The sequence below is a fragment of the Mixophyes fleayi genome, chromosome 8 (genome assembly GCF_038048845.1).
Source record: "Mixophyes fleayi isolate aMixFle1 chromosome 8, aMixFle1.hap1, whole genome shotgun sequence".
NCBI lineage: Eukaryota > Metazoa > Chordata > Amphibia > Anura > Limnodynastidae > Mixophyes > Mixophyes fleayi.
Genome location: NC_134409.1, coordinates 137,866,723 through 137,891,248, shown reverse-complemented (window position 1 = coordinate 137,891,248; position 24,526 = coordinate 137,866,723). Strand labels below are relative to the sequence as shown.

The 24,526-nt window shown below is 45.4% G+C and overlaps 1 protein-coding gene across 1 annotated transcript in view; it reads left to right on the top strand.

Moving 5' to 3' along the window:
- LOC142099850 (contactin-4-like) overlaps nucleotides 1-24,526 on the top strand; it is an 88,479-nt gene that overhangs the window by 3,925 nt on the left and 60,028 nt on the right. The window contains exon 2 of the mRNA XM_075183761.1: nucleotides 19,751-19,868. Coding sequence (XP_075039862.1) covers nucleotides 19,817-19,868 — 52 coding nt within the window. The 5' untranslated portion in view covers nucleotides 19,751-19,816. The remainder of the gene's footprint in view (nucleotides 1-19,750; nucleotides 19,869-24,526) is intronic.

Genomic DNA, 24,526 nt, shown 5'->3' with positions numbered 1-24,526 from the left:
AGCTTCTGGGATTGTGCTGGCCTTCTGTGAAACCAACCGGCCACAAAATAGCCTCTTTCTATATTTTTTTTTTATTGCTATTGGGTCTTTTCATAAATGTAAACACATTTGTGTTTTTGTTTTTAATTTAATAAATATTAGTGTTTAGATTTATCTGTTGAGCCATCCTGTGTGTATGTATATGTGTCTTTTGTTTATGTGTGTGTGTGTGTGTGTGTGTGTGTGTGTGTGTTTGTGTGTGTTCTAAGTATTCCAAGACCAGCTAGGATGAATGTAACCCAGCGAGAACGGAGCAGCTGCCTGCGAGAGCCTTTTCTGCTCTTCCCCAGACGCGGTTTCAAGAGCTGAGTTACTGCAGAATGCTCTGCTTGAGATGAAGTTATTAGCTAACGGTAATGGGAAAGAGGAAAAGAAGGTTTATAAATACCCCAGATTCTGCTTCAATACAAACCAGCTACCCTAAGGTTCCCCTAACCAACCAGAATGGAAATACAAGTTATCACAAACATTTGTATTAATATTTACTATATATGGGAATGTAAGCTCTGCTGTAAATGATATAGATATTAGGATTCACGGAGGAGTTTGTGGATCAGGTGCTTTTATACAGGTTACAGAGGTGGCTTTTAAAATCCAAAATAGTTTACAGTAACGGAGGGGCATTATGGCTTATAATAAGCACTTCCTAATGATCTGTCAAGTGATGAGATCAGACCTCACCGATTATATCGATTTTATTTACATTTTGTAACATCACTTGTGTGTTATATACAATACAAAAGCCGTATAGTGTTACATACCTCCCAACATGTCTGTATCCAGCAGCGGGATTGGGGGGGAGGGTGCACATTGCACAGGGGCCCGTGGCCAAGCCCCTGAGGGTTGCCTAGCACTTTAAAGCGCTAGGCTGACCATTACATACCTCCCTTCCCCCCAAAATGTCAGCCAATCATGTCCTTGAGACGGACAGCGGGACAGAGGCCTACAATCGGGACTGTACCGCTGAAATCAGGACAGCTGGGCAGTATGGCGTTACTTTAGTCATTACTATATCTAGAAACCAGGTATAGGTGGTTCTGCCACAAGCCATTAGTGGCCCCTATCGTTAGCCAGAGCCCCTGGGACCAGTACGTGCAGCCATCTGTCCCGGGGCTCTGTCTTACTATTTCCTAGTGCCTGGAAACCCCCCTCCAAGCCTGGGGCACTGTATAATTGAGGTGGCTGGACCCTGCTCTCGCTTCACACAGTTCTGCTTGAAAAGGGAGAGCTGCGTGCACCTAACAGTAGTGCACGCAGCATTGCCCATGTATATTATGGGGATAGGAAGAGTTGGAGAGCAGCCAAGCACTGTCTAACATTATAGCCACGCCCCCATGCATGCTGGTCACGCCCACTGGTGGCGTGGTGTGGAAACCCCCCTCTACAAATCCTGCGTTTGCTCCTGATGACAATGGCTGTTCGTCAGACACTCAGGGGTTAGCATGCGCCTGTCAGTAGGCATCCATCAGAGGAGCCATACATTGTAGTGACTGCCATCTCTACTGCCCCATTCTGGTAAAAAATGGACTTTCCAGTTCTTGGGCCTCTTTTTGCTATGGGGGATTCTTATATGGGGTGGAAGGGAGGACGGGTTCAAGGGGAAACTAAATCTCTGCAGTTACTGGTCCTTTAAATTCCCAAAGGTTTGTTGCCCTCACCAGCCTCAGGGTGAGACCCATACCGTATGACCTACGGTGGGCAAGGATTTGTCAGTGGGTCTTTCACCCACACTGGCTTGCCAGTTGTCAGTTAAGGTCACACAGTTGCATGTAAGGCTCCCGGTTTTATAAGTAGAAGCCACGTGATGTCAAGTTTGCTCAGTCTCCAGGTAACACCAAGGATCTGTTTGCAAATATAACACATTTCCTTTGCACAACAGTTTGCTAGATACACTCCCTAATAGAGTGTATCTAGCACGTTCACTACAGCATCTCTATCTTTAAGATATCTGAGGTATGCAGTCTTCTGTCTGCAGACCACCTCCACTGCATCATCATCCGGCTGATGTCAGCCGTTTCAACAGAGTACTGGTCCCCCTAAGTTAGAGATGCTGCAGGAAAGGTGAGTGCCCGAAACACTGTATCAAAATCTATTGTTACAGTGTTAAAAAAAAACCTGAACTTGTTAAGAGAAATCAAATGCACTGAGCAGCGGATTGATAATGCAACCCTTAGGGGTGGATATTTTATTTAAACAATTTCATTTGAACACGACTCAGCTTAGCAGGAACCCTCGTGTTTTTCCTGTAGAGTACGGAATAGCATACTGTGATCCGTCTCAGAAAGGTGCAAATACTCCATTGTTCTGTTTGATAAACAGAGCTCAGACTGGGTCAGCGACTCTGTGTTCACCAAATGGGTTTGCAAACTTTTTCTATTGCTGGCTTAAATTAAACAAAAAAATGTTTGTAAACAATAAACGTAAACTATGATAATGCAAATGTGCAATTATATATATATATATATATATATATATATATATATATATCTATATATATATAGATATATATTTTTACTGTTTTTTAAACAAAATATTTTGTGCAAAAATCCCAACTATCCACTATAAGTGATTTGTTTTGTAGGTAGATTTAAAGCTGCCAGAACCTGACAAATGATTTAACTCGTCTCTAGTCTCCGCCATCGCAGTAACTGTGATTTATTCCCGCCCTATCTGTCGTCTGTAGCTGTGGGGTCTGCCACGAGCTAACTGCATAAAGTAAATATAGATTTTGCTTCTGTCCTCACCATATGCTGCTAATATCTCTCGGGGCTCTTTTGGGATATATATTACACTTACATCCCAGAGTTGCATAGGCCTAATACTGTATTTTAGGGTCAGGACGTAGTAGAGAAACACAGACTAGTATTTATCACATTTAGGGTAATAACTACAGCTACACGGTCATAGATTGGTAAGAAGACGTTGATCGTGTGCCTTTAACTATAGGCTCTGTTCTGCAGAAAACTATTACAGTAAATCTGCCTTCATCATAAATTGCAATTAATTTGCAGCTGAAACCAGAAAGATTTTAGAATAACATAAAACGTCTGCAAAAGCAGAAACACAGCTCCTTAATCTTTAGAGAAAGGGGGGGGGGGAATGGGAGGACGGTAATGGATAGAGACATGATGAAAGGATAAAGGAACAAGAGAGACAAGGAGATGAGAACAAGACGCAGGAGGGAAATGAAAAGGCCAATGTTAGATGGACAGGTGGTACAAGATCCGCTGCAATGTGGCACTGATCACAGACTTACCCAGACATGATCATCTCATAGTGTTTGGGGTCTTAACCTGGTATTCGTGACGGGTTAATGGGGTGAGATTGCAGTTATCTTTGCCTGATGTTCTGATTATAATTTGTTTTTGTAGGGATTACATTAGGCGGAGAAGATAATATTGCAGGGATGTCCCGAACGTCTCAAAATAATGTTGATGTCATGAGCAGGATGAGGAATATTACTGGGCCCGAGCCAGCAGTTGTGATGGATTATAATGAAGGGGATTAGCCAAGAACCTGCAGCCCAAAACAGTGTAGGGGCCCCCAGTCTTGGCTCTGACCTCAAGGAGGTCTAGCGTTTGCACCCTCAGTTGGTCCCCAGAATTTGGATTATAATTGGGCTATATTGGGTCAAGGATGGATTGTTGGTACTATCGGCAGATTTTGTTATACTAATAGAGGTATGTATATTGTCTCAAAATTATATTTATTAATGTTCCTCAACTTTACAGTGATATTGGCCTGATGTTGACTTCACAGTAATTTGTGCTATCGATGTTGTGTCCAAAATGTTGGGACAGTGTTACGGACTTACCTTATCCCCGCCGCTCCGTCCAGCCGCACTTCCGCATTCAGGACCATGTGACCGCACCCGGAGGCGGTCACATGACCACAACCTAGAGGCGGGGATTTTGAATCCCCTTCTGTATAAAAACCTCACTCTGACACTCGCTGAGTGTCAGAGCAACACTTACCTGTTCCTGGCTCCTGCTCTTCGTGGATTGCAGTGTCTTCCTGTTCCTGTGTCTCCTGTGTGCTGATCTCTGCCTGTTTGACTTCCCTGGCTCTCTATTCCCTGTGTACCGACCCGGCTTGCTGACCATTCTCCTATTCTTGTGACCCGTGTACCGAACCTGGCTTGTTGACTCCGAGTTGCCTTCTGATTCTGCCTGACTCCATTCCTGTGTACCGAACCGGCTCGTTGACTCCGCTACCACCGCTTCACTCCGCTGTACTACATCTTGAGGCGAACCTGGGGACCGCGACCTGCGACTCCTGGCAGCGAAGCCCACCCCGCCTTGCGGCGGTTCTTGGTGAACACCGGGGAGATCGTTAGACTCCGCACCTCAGGTAAGCCAGCGCTAATCAAGATTAGTAATATAGTATCCAGAATCTGTTACAGTTTGCTCTGACCATGGATACCACAGCTAAAGATCTGTTGGAGCATTTAGTAGGAAGGATGGATAAACAAGAAGCTAACCAAGAGCAACTTTTAAAATTCCTCAATAGTCTATCCACTCGCTTGGATGTTGTCCAGAACACCCTAGTGGCTGGTGGATCACCTGGGCCGGCAGTGGCCCCTGTACCTCAGGCCGCAGCAGCAGCTTCTTCCTCGCAGCTACGGTTGCCTAACCCACCTAAGTTCGATGGAGACCCTAAAAATTGCAGAGGTTTTTTAAATCAATGCTCCATACAATTCGAGCTTCTACCTGGGAACTTCCCCTCCGGAAAAACGAAAGTGGCCTATGTGATTTCGTTATTGTCCGGTCAAGCTTTAGCATGGGCTTCCCTCTTGTGGGAGAGGGACGACCCCATTCTACATAACTTCAACCTCTTCTTGTCCACCTTCAAGAAAATATTTGATGAGCCAGGAAGGGTGTCCAATGCCGCTTCCGGCTTACTACGTCTCCGCCAGGGAAACCAGTCTGTGGGGCAGTATGCGGTCCTCTTCAGAACCATGGCCTCTGAACTTCGCTGGAACGATGAGGCTCTAGTAGCTACATTCTGGCAGGGCCTTTCAGACCGAATCAAAGACGAGTTGGTATCCCAGGAACTCCCTACGTCTTTGGACGACATTATCTCCCTCTGTGTCAAAGTTGATTTGCGTTTCAAGGAACGTAATTCTGAGAAGGAACAGTCGCGGCGTAGCATGATTCGCTTGGCCCCCAACTTCCAAACCCCTGTTCTTCCCCCTGAAGAGCCCATGCAACTTGGGAGGACCCGCTTATCAGCCGAAGAGAGGGAGAGGAGATTTCGGAACAAGCTGTGTTTATATTGTGGAGAGAGTGACCATCTTCTGAGTTCTTGTCCCAAACGCTCGGGAAACGACAGGGCCTAACGAGTTCTGGAGCTGTGTCGTTGGGCCTCTTTTCTCAGTGTCAGTCAGTTCCCAATAGTAATGATTGCCTGTCTATTCCCATTTCCCTTCAGTTAGGACAAAAGACCTTCCCGCAGTCGGCTCTTCTAGATTCCGGAGCCGCAGGAAATTTCATTTCCGCCACAGTGGTTAAACAATTCGCTATTCCCACACAAGCCTTGGAACAACCCATCTCTCTGATGGCCATTGATGGAGGAAGAATCCCTGAGGGGTCCATCCTGGTACGCACTATTCCTCTTCTACTTCAGATAGGAGCACTTCATCGGGAGAAGATTTCTTTTTTAGTAATACAAAGATCTACCAACCCAGTCATCCTAGGACTTCCTTGGTTTCGTGCCCACTCTCCCACCTTGGACTGGAAATCTGGTCACATATTGTCCTGGGGACAGTCCTGCTTCTCTCGCTGCCTACAGAGAGTGGTTCCCCCGAATAGTCCCAGACGTACCCAAGAATTTCCTGTGACTCTCCTGCCTGAGCCATACCAAACCTTCTCTGATGTTTTCTGTCAACAAGAGGCCACTAGACTTCCCCCTCACAGAATCTGGGACTGTGGCATTGATCTGATACCTGGTAAACCCATTCCCAGGGGCCGTGTTTACCCCCTTTCCCTCCCGGAATCTAAGGCTATGGAGGAGTACATCCAAGAAAATCTAAACAGGGGCTTCATCCGCAAGTCTGCCTCCCCAGCTGGGGCTGGCTTCTTCTTCGTAAAAAAGAAAGATGGGGGCCTCCGCCCTTGCATTGATTACAGAGGCCTGAATGCCATTACCGTTAAAAATCGGTATCCACTGCCACTGATTTCTGAACTATTCGACCGGATCAAGGGTGCCACCATCTTTTCTAAACTTGACCTCAGAGGAGCGTATAACCTTATACGCATTAAGGAGGGGGATGAATGGAAGACGGCGTTTAACACCCGAGACGGCCACTTTGAATATCTGGTCATGCCTTTCGGGCTATGCAATGCCCCAGCCATATTTCAGAGCTTTATGAATGAGCTGTTTCAAGACCTCTTGTACCAATCTGTAGTCATCTACTTGGACGACATTCTCATCTTTTCTCAAGATCTAGCATCTCATCGTACTCATGTATTGGAGGTCCTCTCTCGTATCCGAAGAAATCAGTTATTTTGCAAATTGGAGAAATGCACCTTCGAGCAGAGACAAATTCCCTTCCTGGGATATATTATTTCGGGCACCGGTCTACAGATGGATCCCACAAAATTGAAAGCCATACTTGACTGGCCCCAACCTTCAGGCCTTAAAGCCACTCAACGCTTCCTAGGATTCTCCAACTATTATCGTCAATTTATCAAGGGGTACTCCTCTCTCGTGGCTCCCATCACAGCATTGACCCGCAAATCTGCTGATGCTGGTATTTGGTCCTCTGAGGCTATCCAAGTCTTTACATTATTAAAGTCTCTCTTTTCATCCGCACCCATTCTTCAACAGCCAGATTGTTCTCGTCCCTTTGTCCTGGAGGTAGACGCCTCTTCTGTTGGCACAGGAGCCGTACTATCACAGCGAGGTCCTTCTGGAAAACTTCATCCCTGCGGATTCTTTTCCCGTCGCTTTTTACCTGCTGAGAGGAATTATGGGATTGGCGACAAAGAGCTCCTGGCCATCAAATTGGCTCTCTCCGAATGGAGACATTTACTAGAAGGAGCGCAATTCCCTATCACCATATATACCGACCATAAGAATTTGCTTTACTTACGCACTGCCCGATGTCTAAATCCTCGTCAAGCAAGGTGGTCCTTATTCTTCTCACGCTTTGATTTCAACATCACTTTTCACTCAGGATCTAAGAACACGAAGGCAGACGCCTTATCTCGCTCTTTTGATCCAGCTGACATGGAATCCTCGGAAGATAAGAAATTCATTGTAAATCCATGTCAAGTATTGGCAGCTACACACCTGAAAAAGGGTTGTCCTCCAGGCAAAACATTCATCTTGCCACATCTACGCACCCGGCTCCTTCACTGGGCTCATCACTCACTCTTCTCTGGGCATGCCGGCATTCGCAAGACCTGGGACTTATTGTCCCGAAGCTACTGGTGGCCTTCCTTGCTGGAGGATGTGAAGAGATTTGTTGCTGCTTGTTCCAAATGTGCTCAACACAAGACCTCTAGGAAGAAGCCTTATGGATGCTTGCTCCCATTACCCATTCCTGATTACCCTTGGTCACAGATCTCCATGGATTTTATCACGGACCTTCCCCCTTCCAAATCCTGTACTGTAGTGCTTGTGGTCACGGATCGCTTCTCTAAAACAGCCCACTTTATTGCTCTCAAAGGCCTTCCTTCTTCCTCCTCCTTAGCCGATATTTTTATTAAAGAAATATTTCGCCTCCATGGCTGTCCTCAACATATTGTCTCCGATAGGGGATCACAATTCATATCAAAATTTTGGCGGTCTTTTTGCAATAAATCCGGGATCAAGCTTGACTTCTCTTCCGCATATCATCCCCAGTCCAATGGGGCTACTGAGAGAACCAACCAAGAATTAGAGAAGTTTCTCAGAATATTTATCTCTAGTAACCAAGACAACTGGGTGGACCTTCTCCCTTGGGCCGAGTTCGCCCATAACAACCATTTTCATGAGGCCATCTCTAACTCCCCCTTTTTTGTTCTGTATGGCTGCCATCCTAGACTACCCACCTTCTCTCAAGTCTCATCTTCTGAAGTTCCAGCAGTGGACTCTCTGGTTCGTAACTTCTCTGATATTTGGGAACAAACCAAGACAAACTTAAAACAAGCAACTACTCGTTCCAAAAAATTCTACGATAAAAGGAGAAGAATGACTCCAAGTTTTGCAGTTGGTGACAGGGTATGGCTATCCACCCAGAACATTCGTTTAAAGGTTCCCAGTAAAAAATTTGCTCCCAAGTTTATTGGCCCATTTGCTATATCTGAGATTATTAATCCCGTAGCCTTTAGATTGAGTCTGCCTCCCTCCTTACGCATACCCAATGTCTTCCATGTCTCCTTGTTAAAACCGATGGTAACCAACAGATACTCCACCTCATCCAGAACTCCTCCTCCTGCTGTGGATCGGGATCAAGTGGAATACGAGATTAAAACTATCCTAGATTCTCGTAAAGTTCAAGGTGCCATACAGTTCTTGGTGGATTGGAAGGGTTACGGCCCTGAGGAGCGCTCATGGGTAAGAGCCATTGACCTACATGCTCCCCGTCTACTTAAATCCTTCCATAAAAAATTTCCTTTGAAACCCTATTAGGTGTTCGGAGTCCACCTTTATGGCAGGGGGTACTGTTACGGACTTACCTTATCCCCGCCGCTCCGTCCAGCCGCACTTCCGCATTCAGGACCATGTGACCGCACCCGGAGGCGGTCACATGACCACAACCTAGAGGCGGGGATTTTGAATCCCCTTCTGTATAAAAACCTCACTCTGACACTCGCTGAGTGTCAGAGCAACACTTACCTGTTCCTGGCTCCTGCTCTTCGTGGATTGCAGTGTCTTCCTGTTCCTGTGTCTCCTGTGTGCTGATCTCTGCCTGTTTGACTTCCCTGGCTCTCTATTCCCTGTGTACCGACCCGGCTTGCTGACCATTCTCCTATTCTTGTGACCCGTGTACCGAACCTGGCTTGTTGACTCCGAGTTGCCTTCTGATTCTGCCTGACTCCATTCCTGTGTACCGAACCGGCTCGTTGACTCCGCTACCACCGCTTCACTCCGCTGTACTACATCTTGAGGCGAACCTGGGGACCGCGACCTGCGACTCCTGGCAGCGAAGCCCACCCCGCCTTGTGGCGGTTCTTGGTGAACACACCGGGGAGATCGTTAGACTCCGCACCTCAGGTAAGCCAGCGCTAATCAAGATTAGTAATATAGTATCCAGAATCTGTTACAGACAGTTTCTGGGTTGTGCCAGGTTGAAGATATGTCCCTGAGCGATACGAGTTTGGTTAAGCCAAGGACATGCGTAAGGTTCGCCTAAGAGTTTTGGTAAACATGCAAAAATAAGGGCACTGAAAAAATTTATAGTTCTGATATTCCTACTACTGTGATAAATATAAGGTGGAATTTGATGTTTTAATGTTGGTTCCTCTGCAGTGTTGTTGGTGTTAATTAGTCCCACCATTCGAGAAGCCTGGTGTTGGAGTGATATTATTAATTTATGGTAATGTACCTGCAGTGTTGGGATGGAACCGTAAAGATAATAATGTAATGTTTGGATAATAATGTGGTGATATTCTAATAATAGTGGTAACAGTGTAATGTTGATGTAATATTGTAGCAGTTTCTCTATACTGATGAGATGATGATGTAACATTCCTGAGGGTAAATGTCTCCCAGAGACTGGGATGTTACTATCGGTCATGTTACTCTCTCACCCTTCATAACCAACCAATTTATATATTTTTGTGATGTGTCTGTTTCATCATTGTATCTTTATTGTTCTTAGTTTACGAATGTAAAATTTTATATGTATAATTTTTGGTTTTTTTTATTTTTATTTTGTGCCAAATATTTAGGCCTTTCTTTTGGTAGCATATTGGAATAAATGTGCTGTATTTTGATTTTATGTCTATTATATGTGTAAAAATAGGCAGCATTGGTATAAGGAAACATTATTTTTAAATTCTGTTTGTTGCGCAGTTAGTACAGTCCTATTGATTTACTCTAAAATATAATCCGCAAAGAGAAACCAAATGTGTCTGAATGTATATATTGTATTTGTTTTTGTTTTTTTTACCATAATCACATTTTATAACTATTATTATTATTTATTATTATCACATTATATTATTATTAATATTATTGTTGTTATTATTAGTAACCAGGGGAGGCCTTTATGACAATAATAAGTCTCCTCTTGAGCCTGAAATCGGACTGAAAGATTCAGTGTAAACATTATCTAATAGAAAGTAATAGAGTTGTTATCTTAAGAACCAATTTACGTGACTGTGACACTTATACGTTGTACAGAGATAAATCAAAGTGAAATTTCATGCGAATCGAATTCTTCAGCAGAACCTGGTTCTGTTGCACAGGTGGGAAGTTCCGTGGATACAATCTTTGAGTCCCGCCTTTGTTGCGTGATCCGGATTGTTGGATCGCACATGCGCAGTGAAACTGGAGACCAGATTTCAGCGTTAACCCCTTTGATAAATTGGACAAAGCGAAAATACTCCCTACTGCCTAATTGAGCCTTAAAGTGTAACTGTGGAAGCAGATATCTTGTGGGCTGGGCCAGCAGTCATGAGAATACAGCCAATCAAATCACTAGGAACTGGAAACGTCTGTGTATACGGGTACAGTTTAAGCTAATGATATCGCGATACAACAGGACTGTTTAGATGTCATTGTTCCTTTTCTGTTTTGACACATAGCTGTCAATGTTTCCAAATCCTATCCACGCACATTTTGTTGTAGGTCGTTATTCTCACCAGACTTTGGCTCTCTGCAATCCCAATCATCATCCTCATCATCACCATCTATTTATATAGTGCCACTGATTCCGCAGCGCTGTACAGAGAACTCATTCACATCAGTCCCTGCCCCATTGGAGCTTACAGTCTAAATTCCCTAACATACACACAGACAGAGATAGAGAGACTAGGGTCAATTTTGATAGCAGTCAATTAACCTACCAGTATGTTTTTGGAGTGTGAGAGGAAACCCACGCAAACACGGGGAGAACATACAAACTCCACACAGCTAAGGTCATGGTTGGGAATTGAACTCATGACCCCAGTGCTGTGAGGCAGAGGTGCTAACCACTGAGCCACCGTGCTGCCAATCATGATAGTTAACTGGGCTATAAAGCACATATTTGCATTCTGCAATACTTATTAGCTTATAAGACCCATAATACGTAGTGAAAATTTCATCTTAAATACACAATAAGAGGAATTGCATCATGCAGATAGTTAATCAATATAAAATATTTCTTGGGACAAATCTCTAGGACCCGAGAGTGTCCCCAGAAATTACAGACTGCTGACAATGACTCTCACACGCGTCTGCGGATGCTATACAGGACATAGCATATCTTGCATTATCTCCTGCCTTCCATCCCCGGGATATTCAATCAACCAATCCGCTTCCAACAGCCGTGCAGAGTAAAAACTCAGCATTATTAATTCTGCAGTGTCTCTTCGTCTCAAGACAAAGCACATGCCTTGTTTCATTTTTATATCTTTATGTTGAAGTAAATGTCATATATTATGGATCAAGAAACAGAAAATGAATCTAATTGCTATAAATGTATTGGAAAGATGGCTGCACGTGAGACAGTTGTTAAGTGTAGCCTGGCCATGTATTAGACATGATTCCTGGGACAATCTCGTCTGAAGCCTACATCTAAAATATTGGACTTATTAAGTGGTGAGCTTGGAAGGTCGAGGGCACGGGATCATTAATGTTCTCCTCTAGATGTTAACTGTCAAGTATGAGAGTGTTTTTATATTCAGTGTTTCGATGCTAAGAGCAGTCTTCCACTGCCGTCTACCAATACTGATATAATTGCAGATGTTGTAAACGCTGCAATTGAAGATAATAGTCGGAGGATAAGGGATATTCATTTTATAGGACCACTTACAGTAAAGACTACCAGGAATTCCTTAATACTTATTTTGCAATGCTTTCCCAAAATGTTTATAATGCTAAAACAGCGATAGTTGGATATGAGCAATCTGCACAACTCCATTGTTTTATGAAATGATTGCTTCTCTTCCACTCAGTGATCCATTCCCTTCTAGGTAGGTAAAAACTGAGGCTTAGGTCTCCCAAAATAAATTTGCGTGTTAAGAGTTCAGGATTCACAGGAGATTATAATAACTGTTGGGATGATATCCTAGACAATAGGAGTCATAGCAACAGTATGGATGTTAGGCGTTATAATAACCAGAACATGGGAGTTATAATGACCGTCTGGGTGAGAGGAGAAATATAACACTATAGATAGATGATAGGAATCATAACTATATGGATAATTGCAGTTATATCTGTATGATAGGGGTTATGCCAACACTGTGGATGATGGGAGTTATAGTAGTGTACCTTAGGATAAGAGTCCGCTGATACACTTCAAGGGGCGAATAGACACCACTCTAACCTTCGGAAGGGAGAACTCTACCCATCATTTCAGTAATAGGCTACAGCAATAGATTTAATCACAGATCATACGTGTTAATGTAAAATAAACAATTGTTAAAAACTGTAATAAAAAACCTTACAATACACCGTGACGTCTGGGTGATATGATCTTCTATCAGCTTTAGAAAGGTATAAGGTTGAAGCAGGTAAAACGCTTTTCTTCCGTCTGTCAAAAAACGATGGATTCTTAAAGCAACAAATAAGGTTAAATTCAGTCTTTTTCTGTGTTTTATTTTATTATTTTGGCTAGTAAATTGCGGAATGCAGGAGACTTGCCTGCTCTCCCGGGAGCTCGGGAGACCTATCCAGGTTTCTGAAGTCTCCCGGACATTCCTGGAGAGTTGGCAAGTATGAGGTGAAGTTTTGGGGAAACATGTGTTGCTCACCACTTGTCTGGTTGATAGGAGTTAGGATTGCTCAACCAATCAGTGTTATGTGGCACTCAATATTACATATTCTCATAGTAACAAAGTGGAACTCATAAACAATGGGCAGCATTCATATGTAGCACAAATCACTTTAGAATGTTGAAATGTAGTATGATCATGTCCAGTGGTCAGGTCATGTTGGGGGTGTAGTGTCCTATGTCTGTATATAGTGTAATAGTATTGTATTATGATCATGTCCAGTGGTCAGGTCCTGTCCGGGGTGTAGTGTCCTATGTCTGTATATAGTGTAATAGAATTGTATTATGATCATGTCCAGTGGTCAGGTCCTGTCCGGGGTGTAGTGTCCTATGTCTGTATATAGTGTAATAGAATTGTATTATGATCATGTCCAGTGGTCAGGTCCTGTCGGGGGTGTAGTGTCCTATGTCTGTATAGAGTGTAATAGAATTGTATTATGATCATGTCCAGTGATCAGGTCATGTTGAGGTGTAGTGTTCTATGTCTGTATACAGTGTAATAGAATTGTATTATGATCATGTCCAGTGGTCAGGTCCTGTCGGGGGTGTAGTGTCCTATGTCTGTATAGAGTGTAATAGAATTGTATTATGATCATGTCCAGTGATCAGGTCATGTTGGAGGTGTAGTGTCCTATGTCTGTATACAGTGTAATAGAATTGTATTATGATCATGTCCAGTGGTCAGGTCATGTTGGAGGTGTAGTGTTCTATGTCTGTATACAGTGTAATAGAATTGTATTATGATCATGTCCAGTGGTCAGGTCATGTCGGGGGTGTAGTGTCCTATGTCTGTATATAGTGTAATAGAATTGTATTATGATCATGTCCAGTGGTCAGGACATGTTGGGGGTGTAGTGTCCTATGTTTGTATACAGTGTAATAGAATTGTATTATGATCATGTCCAGTGATCAGGTCATGTTGGGGTGTAGTGTCCTATGTCTGTATACAGTGTAATAGAATTGTATTATGATCATGTCCAGTGATCAGGTCATGTTGGGGTGTAGTGTCCTATGTCTGTATACAGTGTAATAGAATTGTATTATGATCATGTCCAGTGATCAGGTCATGTTGGGGTGTAGTGTCCTATGTCTGTATACAGTGTAATAGAATTGTATTATGATCATGTCCAGTGGTCAGGTCATGTTGGGGTGTAGTGTCCTATGTCTGTATACATTGTAATAGAATTGTATTATGATCATGCCCAGTGGTCAGGTCATGTTGGGGTGTAGTGTCCTATGTCTGTATATAGTGTAATAGAATTGTATTATGATTGTGTCCAGTGGTCAGGTCATGTTATGCACTAGTTTTCTGTGTCTTAATGTCTAGAATATACCAGACCTTTTTTGTACTTTTAAGGGATAAATCTAGTAAATATAGTAAAATTATGTCTCCATCTTTTTCTGGCAGCTAGTTTGATAGTCTATCCTCCCTACCCCCTACACAGCACCATAACACTTATTGACAGTCTCTGCACTTGTACTGTTGTAGTATTTGTCCTCAGTTCCTTCTTAATTTGCAAGCCCTTTGTGATCTGAAGCCGAGCTCCAGCTAGGGTTATGGGTCTTGGTCATACTTGCTAAATCTCCCTGAATGTCAGGGAGACTCCCTGAAATAGGGGTGATCTCCCTCACTCCCTGAAGCGTCTGGCATTCTCCCTGATGCTGAGCCAGTACAAGACGTGGTTGTCTTCGCCATCTGTAGCATGATGACACAGTTCAAAAATTGTGTCCTATGTCCATGTATTGATGCCTATGGAGGTAGCCATTTTCATGGAGACCAAGAATTAATCAAAGACTGACAGGTAAGACAACATGACTTCAGTAATGGAGACAGAAATGTAAAAGACACTTCAGGCTCTAGAGATTCATTAGCTGCTTTTCTTTAACGCATAGTTGCCTATTCTCCCGGAATGTCCGGGAGACTCCCGCATTTCTGGGAGACCTCCCAGGAGAGCAGGGCAACCTCCCGGTTCTCGCCCCGCAATAGATAAGTGGTGGTGAGGGGGGAATTAATGACGCAAATATTGTGTCATCAATGTAGGGGGCGGGGCCAAAAGATGTTATTTATCAAGCCCCGCCCCCACACGCCCACCTCCCCCAGGATCTCCCTGAAGCCAATGAGGAAAAGTTGTCAAGTATGGTCTGGAGAGTTTTTTTAAAATATGGCCGCATCAAACATGTGGTGCAGTATTTGCCAGTCTCCAGCTTTGGACAATGGCGTACCTCTATGTATGACAGCAATAGGCGCAGGCTTTTTCAGGCATGGGTTATCACTGCTTTAAGCGGCTGACATTGCTGGAATGTGAAAATCTGCTGGACGCTGTCTGTGGCTTTTATTGGCAACATTAAGACTACGGGAAAAGAGAGAATCATTAATTGGACTGAAAATCTGCTGTAACTAAGAAGAGTTGCGGACAGTAAATCATTTTTAGTGTGAAACGTTCCATATGTTGGTGCGGACTGGTTCGCATTTGATGAAAGTGTTGTAATATTTTTATAGTTATCTATTTTGGGCTATAACATACTTTTGAGACCACAGTCCTGTTGTAAATTTGCTTTTAATGGCACAGAATGAATTTATACACATTCAGAATTACACATTCACTCTACCAGGGTTGTTCAGAATCTAAATAAACAAGGGCACATATTTTTTGTTACAACTTTGTGCTCCAGGGCTAAATGTTGTTAAAAGAAAATGACAGGATACAATGGATTCCTTACAGGTTGTCAGGGATATTGTGGGCCACCAAAAAAGCCTTGGGGGAATATTTAGTTGGACAACTGTGGCTTCGCTGTTTTACTATAATACATATATTATAACAAAAAAATAATAAATACAAATATTTTCTTTTTCCTTCTAAATTAAATGTTTCTCTTTCATTTTGACACAAGGTTAATCCTACATAACAAAAAGAACACTTGTTACATGCGCAGTTAATAACGGTGCAGAGTATAAATTCGCAAAAGAATGCACAGAAATATATATATATCTATAATATAAAAGCCTAGCGGCATGTGTTAGTCTGTGTGTGGGGAAAAAAACCAAGCTGCAGCGCCACCTGCTGGGCGGAGTTATACACTGACCTACTAAATTCTTAGCATTATCTAATATATAATATATAAAAGCCTAGCGGCGTGTGTTAGTGTGTGTGTGTGGAAAAAACTATTTTCTCAGAAAGGGCTCATCCAATTGACCTGAAATTTGGAATACTGACATTATTTGACAAAAAAATTATAATAGTGAAGTCAGTTAACTTCCATCATCCCCCTTTCCCTCCGTGGGAGGGGTAGTAAAGGCTAAATTTACGAGTTGAGGGCTCAAACTCATTTTCGTGAGGTAATTTTACCTCATGAACACACATGCTGTGTTAGTGTGTGTGTGTGTGTGTGTGTGTGGAAAAAACTACCGGGTGACAGAGTGCTCAAGCTGCAGCGCCACCTGCTGGGCGGAGTTATATACTACACTGACCTACTAAATTCTTAGCATTATCTGATATATATAAAAGCCTAGCGGCGTGTGTGTGTGTGGCGATGAAGATGACAAGAACCTTTTTAACACCTTAAGTAGCTTGATTTGACTAGAATGCATGAGTATCATGCACGGGTTAGCTTGTATATATATATATATGTGTGTTTGTATTCAATGCGACTAGTTAAAAACAGGCATTAAGCAAATCATTTTTTTTTTTACTGTTTTCTCTTATTGTTAGTAAGTGTCCTTTGCGTTCGAAGACAGAGCGGACAGGGCTGGGTTTACTGACGTATTGCCTGGTTCTGGGTGTGCGCATACTGCTTTTGTGTACGCATAAAATTGGCAAATACGTGTCTGAATGAATGAGGCCCATTGATCATATGTTTTAGTAATTGGCCCGTGAGTCCCCTTAAAGATCTGACATTGATTCGTATTTTGTGTCTTCTCTCTGTGATGGGATTCACTATAAATCTTTGTGTTTCTGATCTACTGCTCACAGGTGACCTGCTAAACTTATGTAACATGTACGGTATGATTTTCAGAGGAGGTTAGTTTATACATCTCTGGTTTGTGTTATTCTATATAAAGTCTACATTAAAATTACGCAGCAGGGAGACAGGGGTACAGGAGTCTTGGAACATGAAAATCCTAATCATTCACAGGCCTACCCATTCTTAGTCGGTCCTTGCACACAGGAACGTGGCAGAAGTGTGATATTGGAATTACTGTTCCTTTGTGAAATTCCGCCATTTGTAGGATTACAGCCAGTTTGTTGCATCCTTTAGGATAAGCATGGGTAACCTTTCTTCCTGTGGCTAGCAAAGCATGCTGAGACTTGTAGTTCAACAGCGGACTCTCCGGACTAAAGGCCACCCTACCAGATCCCACTTCTACTTTTTGTATAGAGGGAGGGACGAGTCCTTGATTACGTGATTCGGGTCATTAGGCCTCACTGGGCGGATTCGCTCCATCATGACTCGGCCCATCCTCGCTCAGCGGGGTCTGGGGCCGTAATGACATGAATCACATCATCATACAACCGTGCTTATCCTTTAGCCCGAGAAGGAAATTCCAAAAAGTAGACAAGTATGACGTATGTTGGGTACATGGATAGTCAGAGTACAGTGACTCTGCATACTTCCTGATATGAGAAAATCAGGACAAATTAGATAATGCCCCAGATCCAACTAAACCACGCCCAAACTATGGTTTACCCTAATCAAAGCCATGCCCCAAACCATGGTCTATCCCAACCAAAGCCATGCCCAAACCATGGTTTACCTTAATCAAAGCCACGCCCAAACCATGGTCTATCTCAATCAAAACCACGCCCCAAACCATGGTCTATCCTAACCAAAGCCACTCCCAAACTATGGTCTATGCTAACCAGTGCCATGGCCAAATCATGGTCTATCCTAGCCCAAGCCACGCTTAAACCCTGGTCTAACCTAACCAAAGCCACGCCCAAACTATGGTCTATGCTAACCAGAGCCACAGCCGAACCATGGTCTATCCCAACCAAAGCCACACCCAAACCATGGTCTATCCTAACCAAAGCCACACCCAAACCATGGTCTATCCTAACCAAAGCCACGCCCAAATTATGGTCTATGGCAATCAAATCTACACCCAAACCCTGGTCTATCATAAGCAAAGCCACGCCCAAACCATGGTCTATCCCAACCAAAGCCACGCCCAAACCATGGTCTATCCCAACCAAAGCCACGCCCAAACCATGGTCTATCCCAACCAAAGCCACGCCCAAACCATGGTCTATCCTAACCAAAGCCACGCCCAAACCATGGTCTATCCCAACCAAAGCCACGCCCAAACCATGGTCTATCCCAACCAAAGCCACGCCCAAACCATGGTCTATGCTAACCAGATCAACGCCCAAACCATGGTCTATCCCAGCCAAAGCCACGCCCCTTTCTGCTAAAATCTGCAGTGCCCCATGGAAATCTGATAATGTATCGCTCCATATTTGTTCTGAATGTTACACAAACTAAGGTTCAGTTAAAAGCTGCAAAAGTTTAAAATCACAGCACAAACGTTCTTTTTTGAGACTTGTGCGTTGATTTTACTGCCTCCACTTTGCACATTTTCAGAGACTCCATCAATCTGCAAAACTAGGTTCAAGTTTTAAATTCCAACACTCCTGGAATATCCGGGAGACGTACGAATTTCGAAGTGGGCGTGGCTTTATGACGCATTTTGCAAATTCATCAGGGCCTTTATCGCATGTGGCACTTTGTGTGTTTGAAGCTTTATCTAAAGAGGCGTGGCGCTGTGGCGCCCCCATCATTTTGGGCTTCGTAAATGAGATCCAGCAGTGGCACCCTTAGATAATTTGCTTATCAAATTCCTAGCGATGTTTTCTTCTCCCATTAACCTGAATATTTAAAAATGAAAAACTAAACAAAAAAATATTAAAACTGGGTTCAACAAAAGGGTCATGTTTGGGATTATAGTACACCAAGGTCCATTAAATGATTTAAAAACGTTGACAACTGGGATAAAAAGTGCCTCATACCTCACTCATGTCCCTGGTGCCCTAATGAATTCACAGGTTACAGTCTCATATTGGTCCAGCCCATAAAATGCCTGCATGGGTGATTCGGTAAATCCAGCACCCAATTTGCAAAATTTGCATTGGGAAAAACCATTGTGTGCTGCGGGGGGGGGGGGATATAAAATATAAAATATACAACCTGATTTAGAGTTGTGAGGGGGCGTGGAATAGTCCTAACTCTAAAACGCAGTGGAAAAACAGAACTAGACAGTATATGTGTGCAGCTTGAAGGAAGATGTATATTTTACGGTGCATCGTGGTTTTTTCGGCTGCAAATTTTGCACCCCTCTAAAATTTTCACCTATCTCTATACCAGCTCCTTTGTGAACAGGCGACAGGTGCCCTTTAAGGAGCTGGGGTTTGAGAAACATCATTCCCCGACTCCCCCGCAGTGGCAAATCTCCCAGTCCTGTACTGTGGTGTGTTCGTGTAAAGATACAAATCGCTACTGTTCCCAGCAGAGATTTTAACAAATGATGGAGTATTACATTTCAATTGATCTGAGGATGTCTTAACCTAACATCAATATGTGGGGGGTCTGTAATATTTCCAGCATGCGTGTGTTCTTGTCCCTTACTGGATTAACGTAATCGGTCCAGAGCTGGGTTCCCGTCGTCAGTAATGTGGCAGTGAGTCGCTTTATTGTGGGGCATTGTTGCGAGGGATCTAGAAGAAGATCGATACGATAAGAGCAGAGAGAGAGAGAGAGAGATAGATGCAGACAGAGAATTATAAACTTGCTGCTTGTCTCCCACAGATAAAAGTGTAAAGTTTCCGCAGATCTGAGTGGCTGGCAAGAGACGTTCGACCCCACAAAGTGAGGATGAGGTTGCTATGGAGACTGCTGGCGTTTCGCTGGTTCGTGTGTCTTGCAGGTAATACATCCATTCACATTTCACGGTCTTAAAACCGCCCCCTTCCAGTCCTTCTAAGAGAATTCAAGTCCCACTTCAGGGACCAATTAAAACTTGTCGGCTCTGGCTTTACTTCCTGACCTGTTCCTGATAATCTCACGGTGTTTAAAAGTCTTAGGGGGCTAGATTTACTAAACTGCGGGTTTGAAAAAGTGGAGGTGTTGCCTATAGTAACCAATCAGATTCTAGATGTCATCTTGTAGACTGTACTAAATAAATGACAGCTAGAATCTGATTGGTTGCTATAGGCAACATCTCCACTTTTTCAAACCCGCAGTTTAGTAAATCTAGCCCTTAGTGGCAGATTGTAAAAGGGTAATTAGCACTATTGTCAACAAAAGTGGGTGTTTTACTGACAGTGATAGAACCTTTTTTTTTTGTTTTGCTGTATACAACCAAGGGTTACGCCCGGCAATAGCAGTATAACGTCCGGCATTAAACCTTTGTTGTACAATTCTCCCCAACTTTCGACTTTTGGTTTTGTAAACCTACTTAACAGGCACAGTGGTGATAAATGTATTATTGTAATATCTCACAGGAAAATTATTATTATTATTTAAATAGAATTTTTTTGAATGTCTGTTTAAATAAATATTTTTCATCTTATGTTCATATTATTTTCTTATATATATTTAAACAAGTGGATCTGAAAGTCTCAACAAAGCTTAGAAGCCGAGATCATGTCCTTTAACTAGAAAACCTTCTATACTTTATTCCTTGGCCTATAGTTAATCTGACATATGGTTTATTAATTCACGCTGTACCTCAGCAAGTTGACCGGTTTCTTAGTCAACCGATGAATTCTCACATTTATACAATTGGTGCACAAAATGGCTGCTTATTAATGTGCTAGAAACCAGGGACATCACTGAGGCACTGCCTGACTAATATTCATGAGTCATGACTAATATTCATGAGGTATCAGCTCCTAGTGGCTGAATAGGCTACAGCCCACATAATGTCTTCTTCTAGGTATATTGAATCCAGGGGCAAACGCAGGATTTGTAGAGGGGGGTTTCCACACCACGCCCCCAGTGGGTGTGACCAGCATGCATGGGGGCGTGGCTATATTAGACAGTGCTTGGCTGCTCTCCAACTCTTCCTATCCCCATAACATACATGGACAATGCTGCATACACTACTGTTAGGTGCACGCAGCTCTCCCTTTTCAAGCAGAGCCGTGTGAGGCGGGAGCAGGGTCCATCCACCTCACTTATTCAATGCCCCTGGCTTGGAGGGGGGTTTCCAGGCACTAGGAACCCCCCCCCCCTCCTCGGTTTGCCTATGGAATCATACCTGCCTAGTCTCCTGGAATGTCCGGGAGGCTCCTGAATTTCGTGGGACTCTTCTCGGACTCCCAGAAGTGCAGACCTCCTCCCTGATCCCAGATGTATGCTGGGCTTGATGCTATTTGTGTTATACAGCAGGGGTTAGACCACAGAGACCCCCCCCCCCTTCCCCTGCATCTGCCACCTGACCTACCCTCCAGCAGGGAAGTACGACTTGGATTGTCCACTAGGATCCCGAATAAATCATCAGCCCTTAACCGATACCTGTTGAATTCACCATCACCTGTTCCAGACACTGCACAGCACTCACCTCCCTGATCTCAGCACTGGCAGATGACTGACAGATTTGCACACCTGCTTCTCGGTGCTGTTCCCTTTAATGTGCTATATCAGTATTATAATACTAGGCTCCAACATATTATACCGCAGGTCCAATATCTGTATTATAATACTAGGCTCCAACATATTATACCGCAGGTCCAATATCTGTATTATAATACTAGGCTCCAACATATTATACTGCAGGTCCAATATCTGTATTATAATACTAGGCTCCAACATATTATACTGCAGGTCCAATTGTAAATATTCCTGGTAACCCTCTTTCTATTCACTTTGGGACCATCCCCTTCATCAATTTCATAAATGACATTTGCATTTTGTGGGACAGCAGAAATAATTATGGTGCACGGAGCGCACATTTCTATTTGCATCATTAAGAATAGTAATTGGCTACAATTACATGAGGTTTTTCTCGGTCAGTTTACCCTATTTTTGCTATAGCTTAAGTCGGCGGTTCCCAAAGTGTGCGCCGCGGCTCCCAGGGGTGCCGCGGCGCTGTCACTGGGGTGCCGCGGGCCAGCCAAAAAAAAAAAGAAAGAAAACAGAAACTAACCAACCCGCACGGCGCCGGGACCCAGCAGCCTCCTCTCTACCGCAGCTGTCACTGACGTCATTCAGGCGTGGGGCAGAGGAGGAGGAGGACAGATGGCAAAGAGGGAGGACAGAGGGCAGAGGAGGAGGGGGACAGAGGGCAGACCGAGGGCAGAGGAGGAGGAGGACAGATGGCAAAGAGGGAGGACAGAGGGCAGAGGAGGAGGGGGACAGAGGGCAGACCGAGGGCAGAGGAGGAGGAGGACAGATGGCAAAGAGGGAGGACAGAGGGCAGAGGAGGAGGGGGACAGAGGGCAGACCGAGGGCAGAGGAGGAGGAGGACAGATGGCAAAGAGGGAGGGCAGAGGAGGAGGGGGACAGAGGGCAGACCGAGGGCAGAGGAGGAGGAGGACAGATGGCAAAGAGGGAGGACAGAGGGCAGAGGAGGAGGGGGACAGAGGGCAGACCAGGAGGACAGATGGCAGAGGAGGAGGGGGACAGAGGGCAACCAGGAGGACAGATGGCAGAGGAGGAGGGGGACAAAGGGCAGACCAGGAGGACAGATGGCAGAGGAGGAGGGAGACAGAGGGCAGACCAGGAGGACAGATGGCAGAGGAAGAGGGGGACAGAGGGCAGAGGAGGACAGATGGCAGAGGAGGAGGGGGACAGAGGGCAACCAGGAGGACAGATGGCAGAGGAGGAGGGGGACAGAGGGCAGACCAGGAGGACAGATGGCAGAGGAGGAGGGGGACAGAGGGCAACCAGGAGGACAGATGGCAGAGGAGGAGGGGGACAGAGGGCAGACCAGGAGGACAGATGGCAGAGGAGGAGGGGGACAGAGGGCAGACCAGGAGGACAGATGGCAGAGGAAGAGGGGGACAGAGGGCAGAGGAGGACAGATGGCAAAGAAGGAGGACAGAGGGCAGAGGAGGGGGACAGAGGGCAGACCAGGAGGACAGATGGCAGAGGAGGAGGGGGACAGAGGGCAGACCAGGAGGACAGATGGCAGAGGAAGAGGGGGACAGAGGGCAGAGGAGGACAGATGGCAAAGAAGGAGGACAGAGGGCAGAGGAGGGGGACAGAGGGCAGACCAGGAGGACAGATGGCAGAGGAGGAGGGGGACAGAGGGCAGACCAGGAGGACAGATGGCAGAGGAAGAGGGGGACAGAGGGCAGAGGAGGACAGATGGCAAAGAAGGAGGACAGAGGGCAGAGGAGGGGGACAGAGGGCAGACCAGGAGGACAGATGGCAGAGGAGGAGGGGGACAGAGGGCAGACCAGGAGGACAGATGGCAGAGGAAGAGGGGGACAGAGAGCAGACCGAGGGCAGAGGAGGAGGAGGACAGATGGCAAAGGAGGAGGGCAGAGGAGGAGGGGGACAGAGGGCAGACCAGGAGGACAGAGAGCAGAGGAGGAGGACAGATGGCAGACCAGGAGGACAGAGAGCAGAGGAGGAGGACAGATGGCAGACCAGGAGGACAGAGAGCAGAGGAGGAGGACAGATGGCAGAGGAGGAGGACAGAGGGCAGAGGAGGGGGACAGAGGGCAGAGGAGGAGGACAGAGAGCAGAGGAGGAGGACAGATGGCAGACCAGGAGGACAGAGAGCAGAGGAGGGGGACAGAGGGCAGACCAGGAGGACAGAGGAGGGGGACAGAGGGCAAAGAGGGAGGACAGAGGGCAGAGGAGGAGGGGGACAGATGGCAAAGAGGGAGGACAGAGGGCAGAGGAGGAGGGGGACAGATGGCAAAGAGGGAGGACAGAGGGCAGAGGAGGAGGGGGACAGATGGCAAAGAGGGAGGACAGAGGGCAGAGGAGGAGGGGGACAGATGGCAAAGAGGGAGGGCAGAGGAGGAGGGGGACAGATGGCAAAGAGGGAGGACAGAGGGCAGAGGAGGAGGGGGACAGAGGGCAGACCAGGAGGACAGATGGCAGAGGAGGAGGGGGACATAGGGCAGACCAGGAGGACAGATGGCAGAGGAGGAGGGGGGACAGAGGGCAGACCAGGAGGACAGATGGCAGAGGAAGAGGGGGACAGAGAGCAGACCGAGGGCAGAGGAGGAGGAGGACAGATGGCAAAGGAGGAGGGCAGAGGAGGAGGGGGACAGAGGGCAGACCAGGAGGACAGAGAGCAGAGGAGGAGGACAGATGGCAGACCAGGAGGACAGAGAGCAGAGGAGGAGGACAGATTGCAAATGAGAAGGACAGAGGGCAGAGGAGGGGGACAGAGGGCAGAGGAGGAGGACAGAGAGCAGAGGAGGAGGACAGATGGCAGACCAGGAGGACAGAGAGCAGAGGAGGAGGACAGAGAGCAGAGGAGGAGGACAGATGGCAGACCAGGAGGACAGAGAGCAGAGGAGGGGGACAGAGGGCAGACCAGGAGGACAGAGGAGGGGGACAGAGGGCAGAGTAGGAGGGCAGAGGAGGGGGACAGAGAGCAGAGGAGGAGGACAGGTGGCA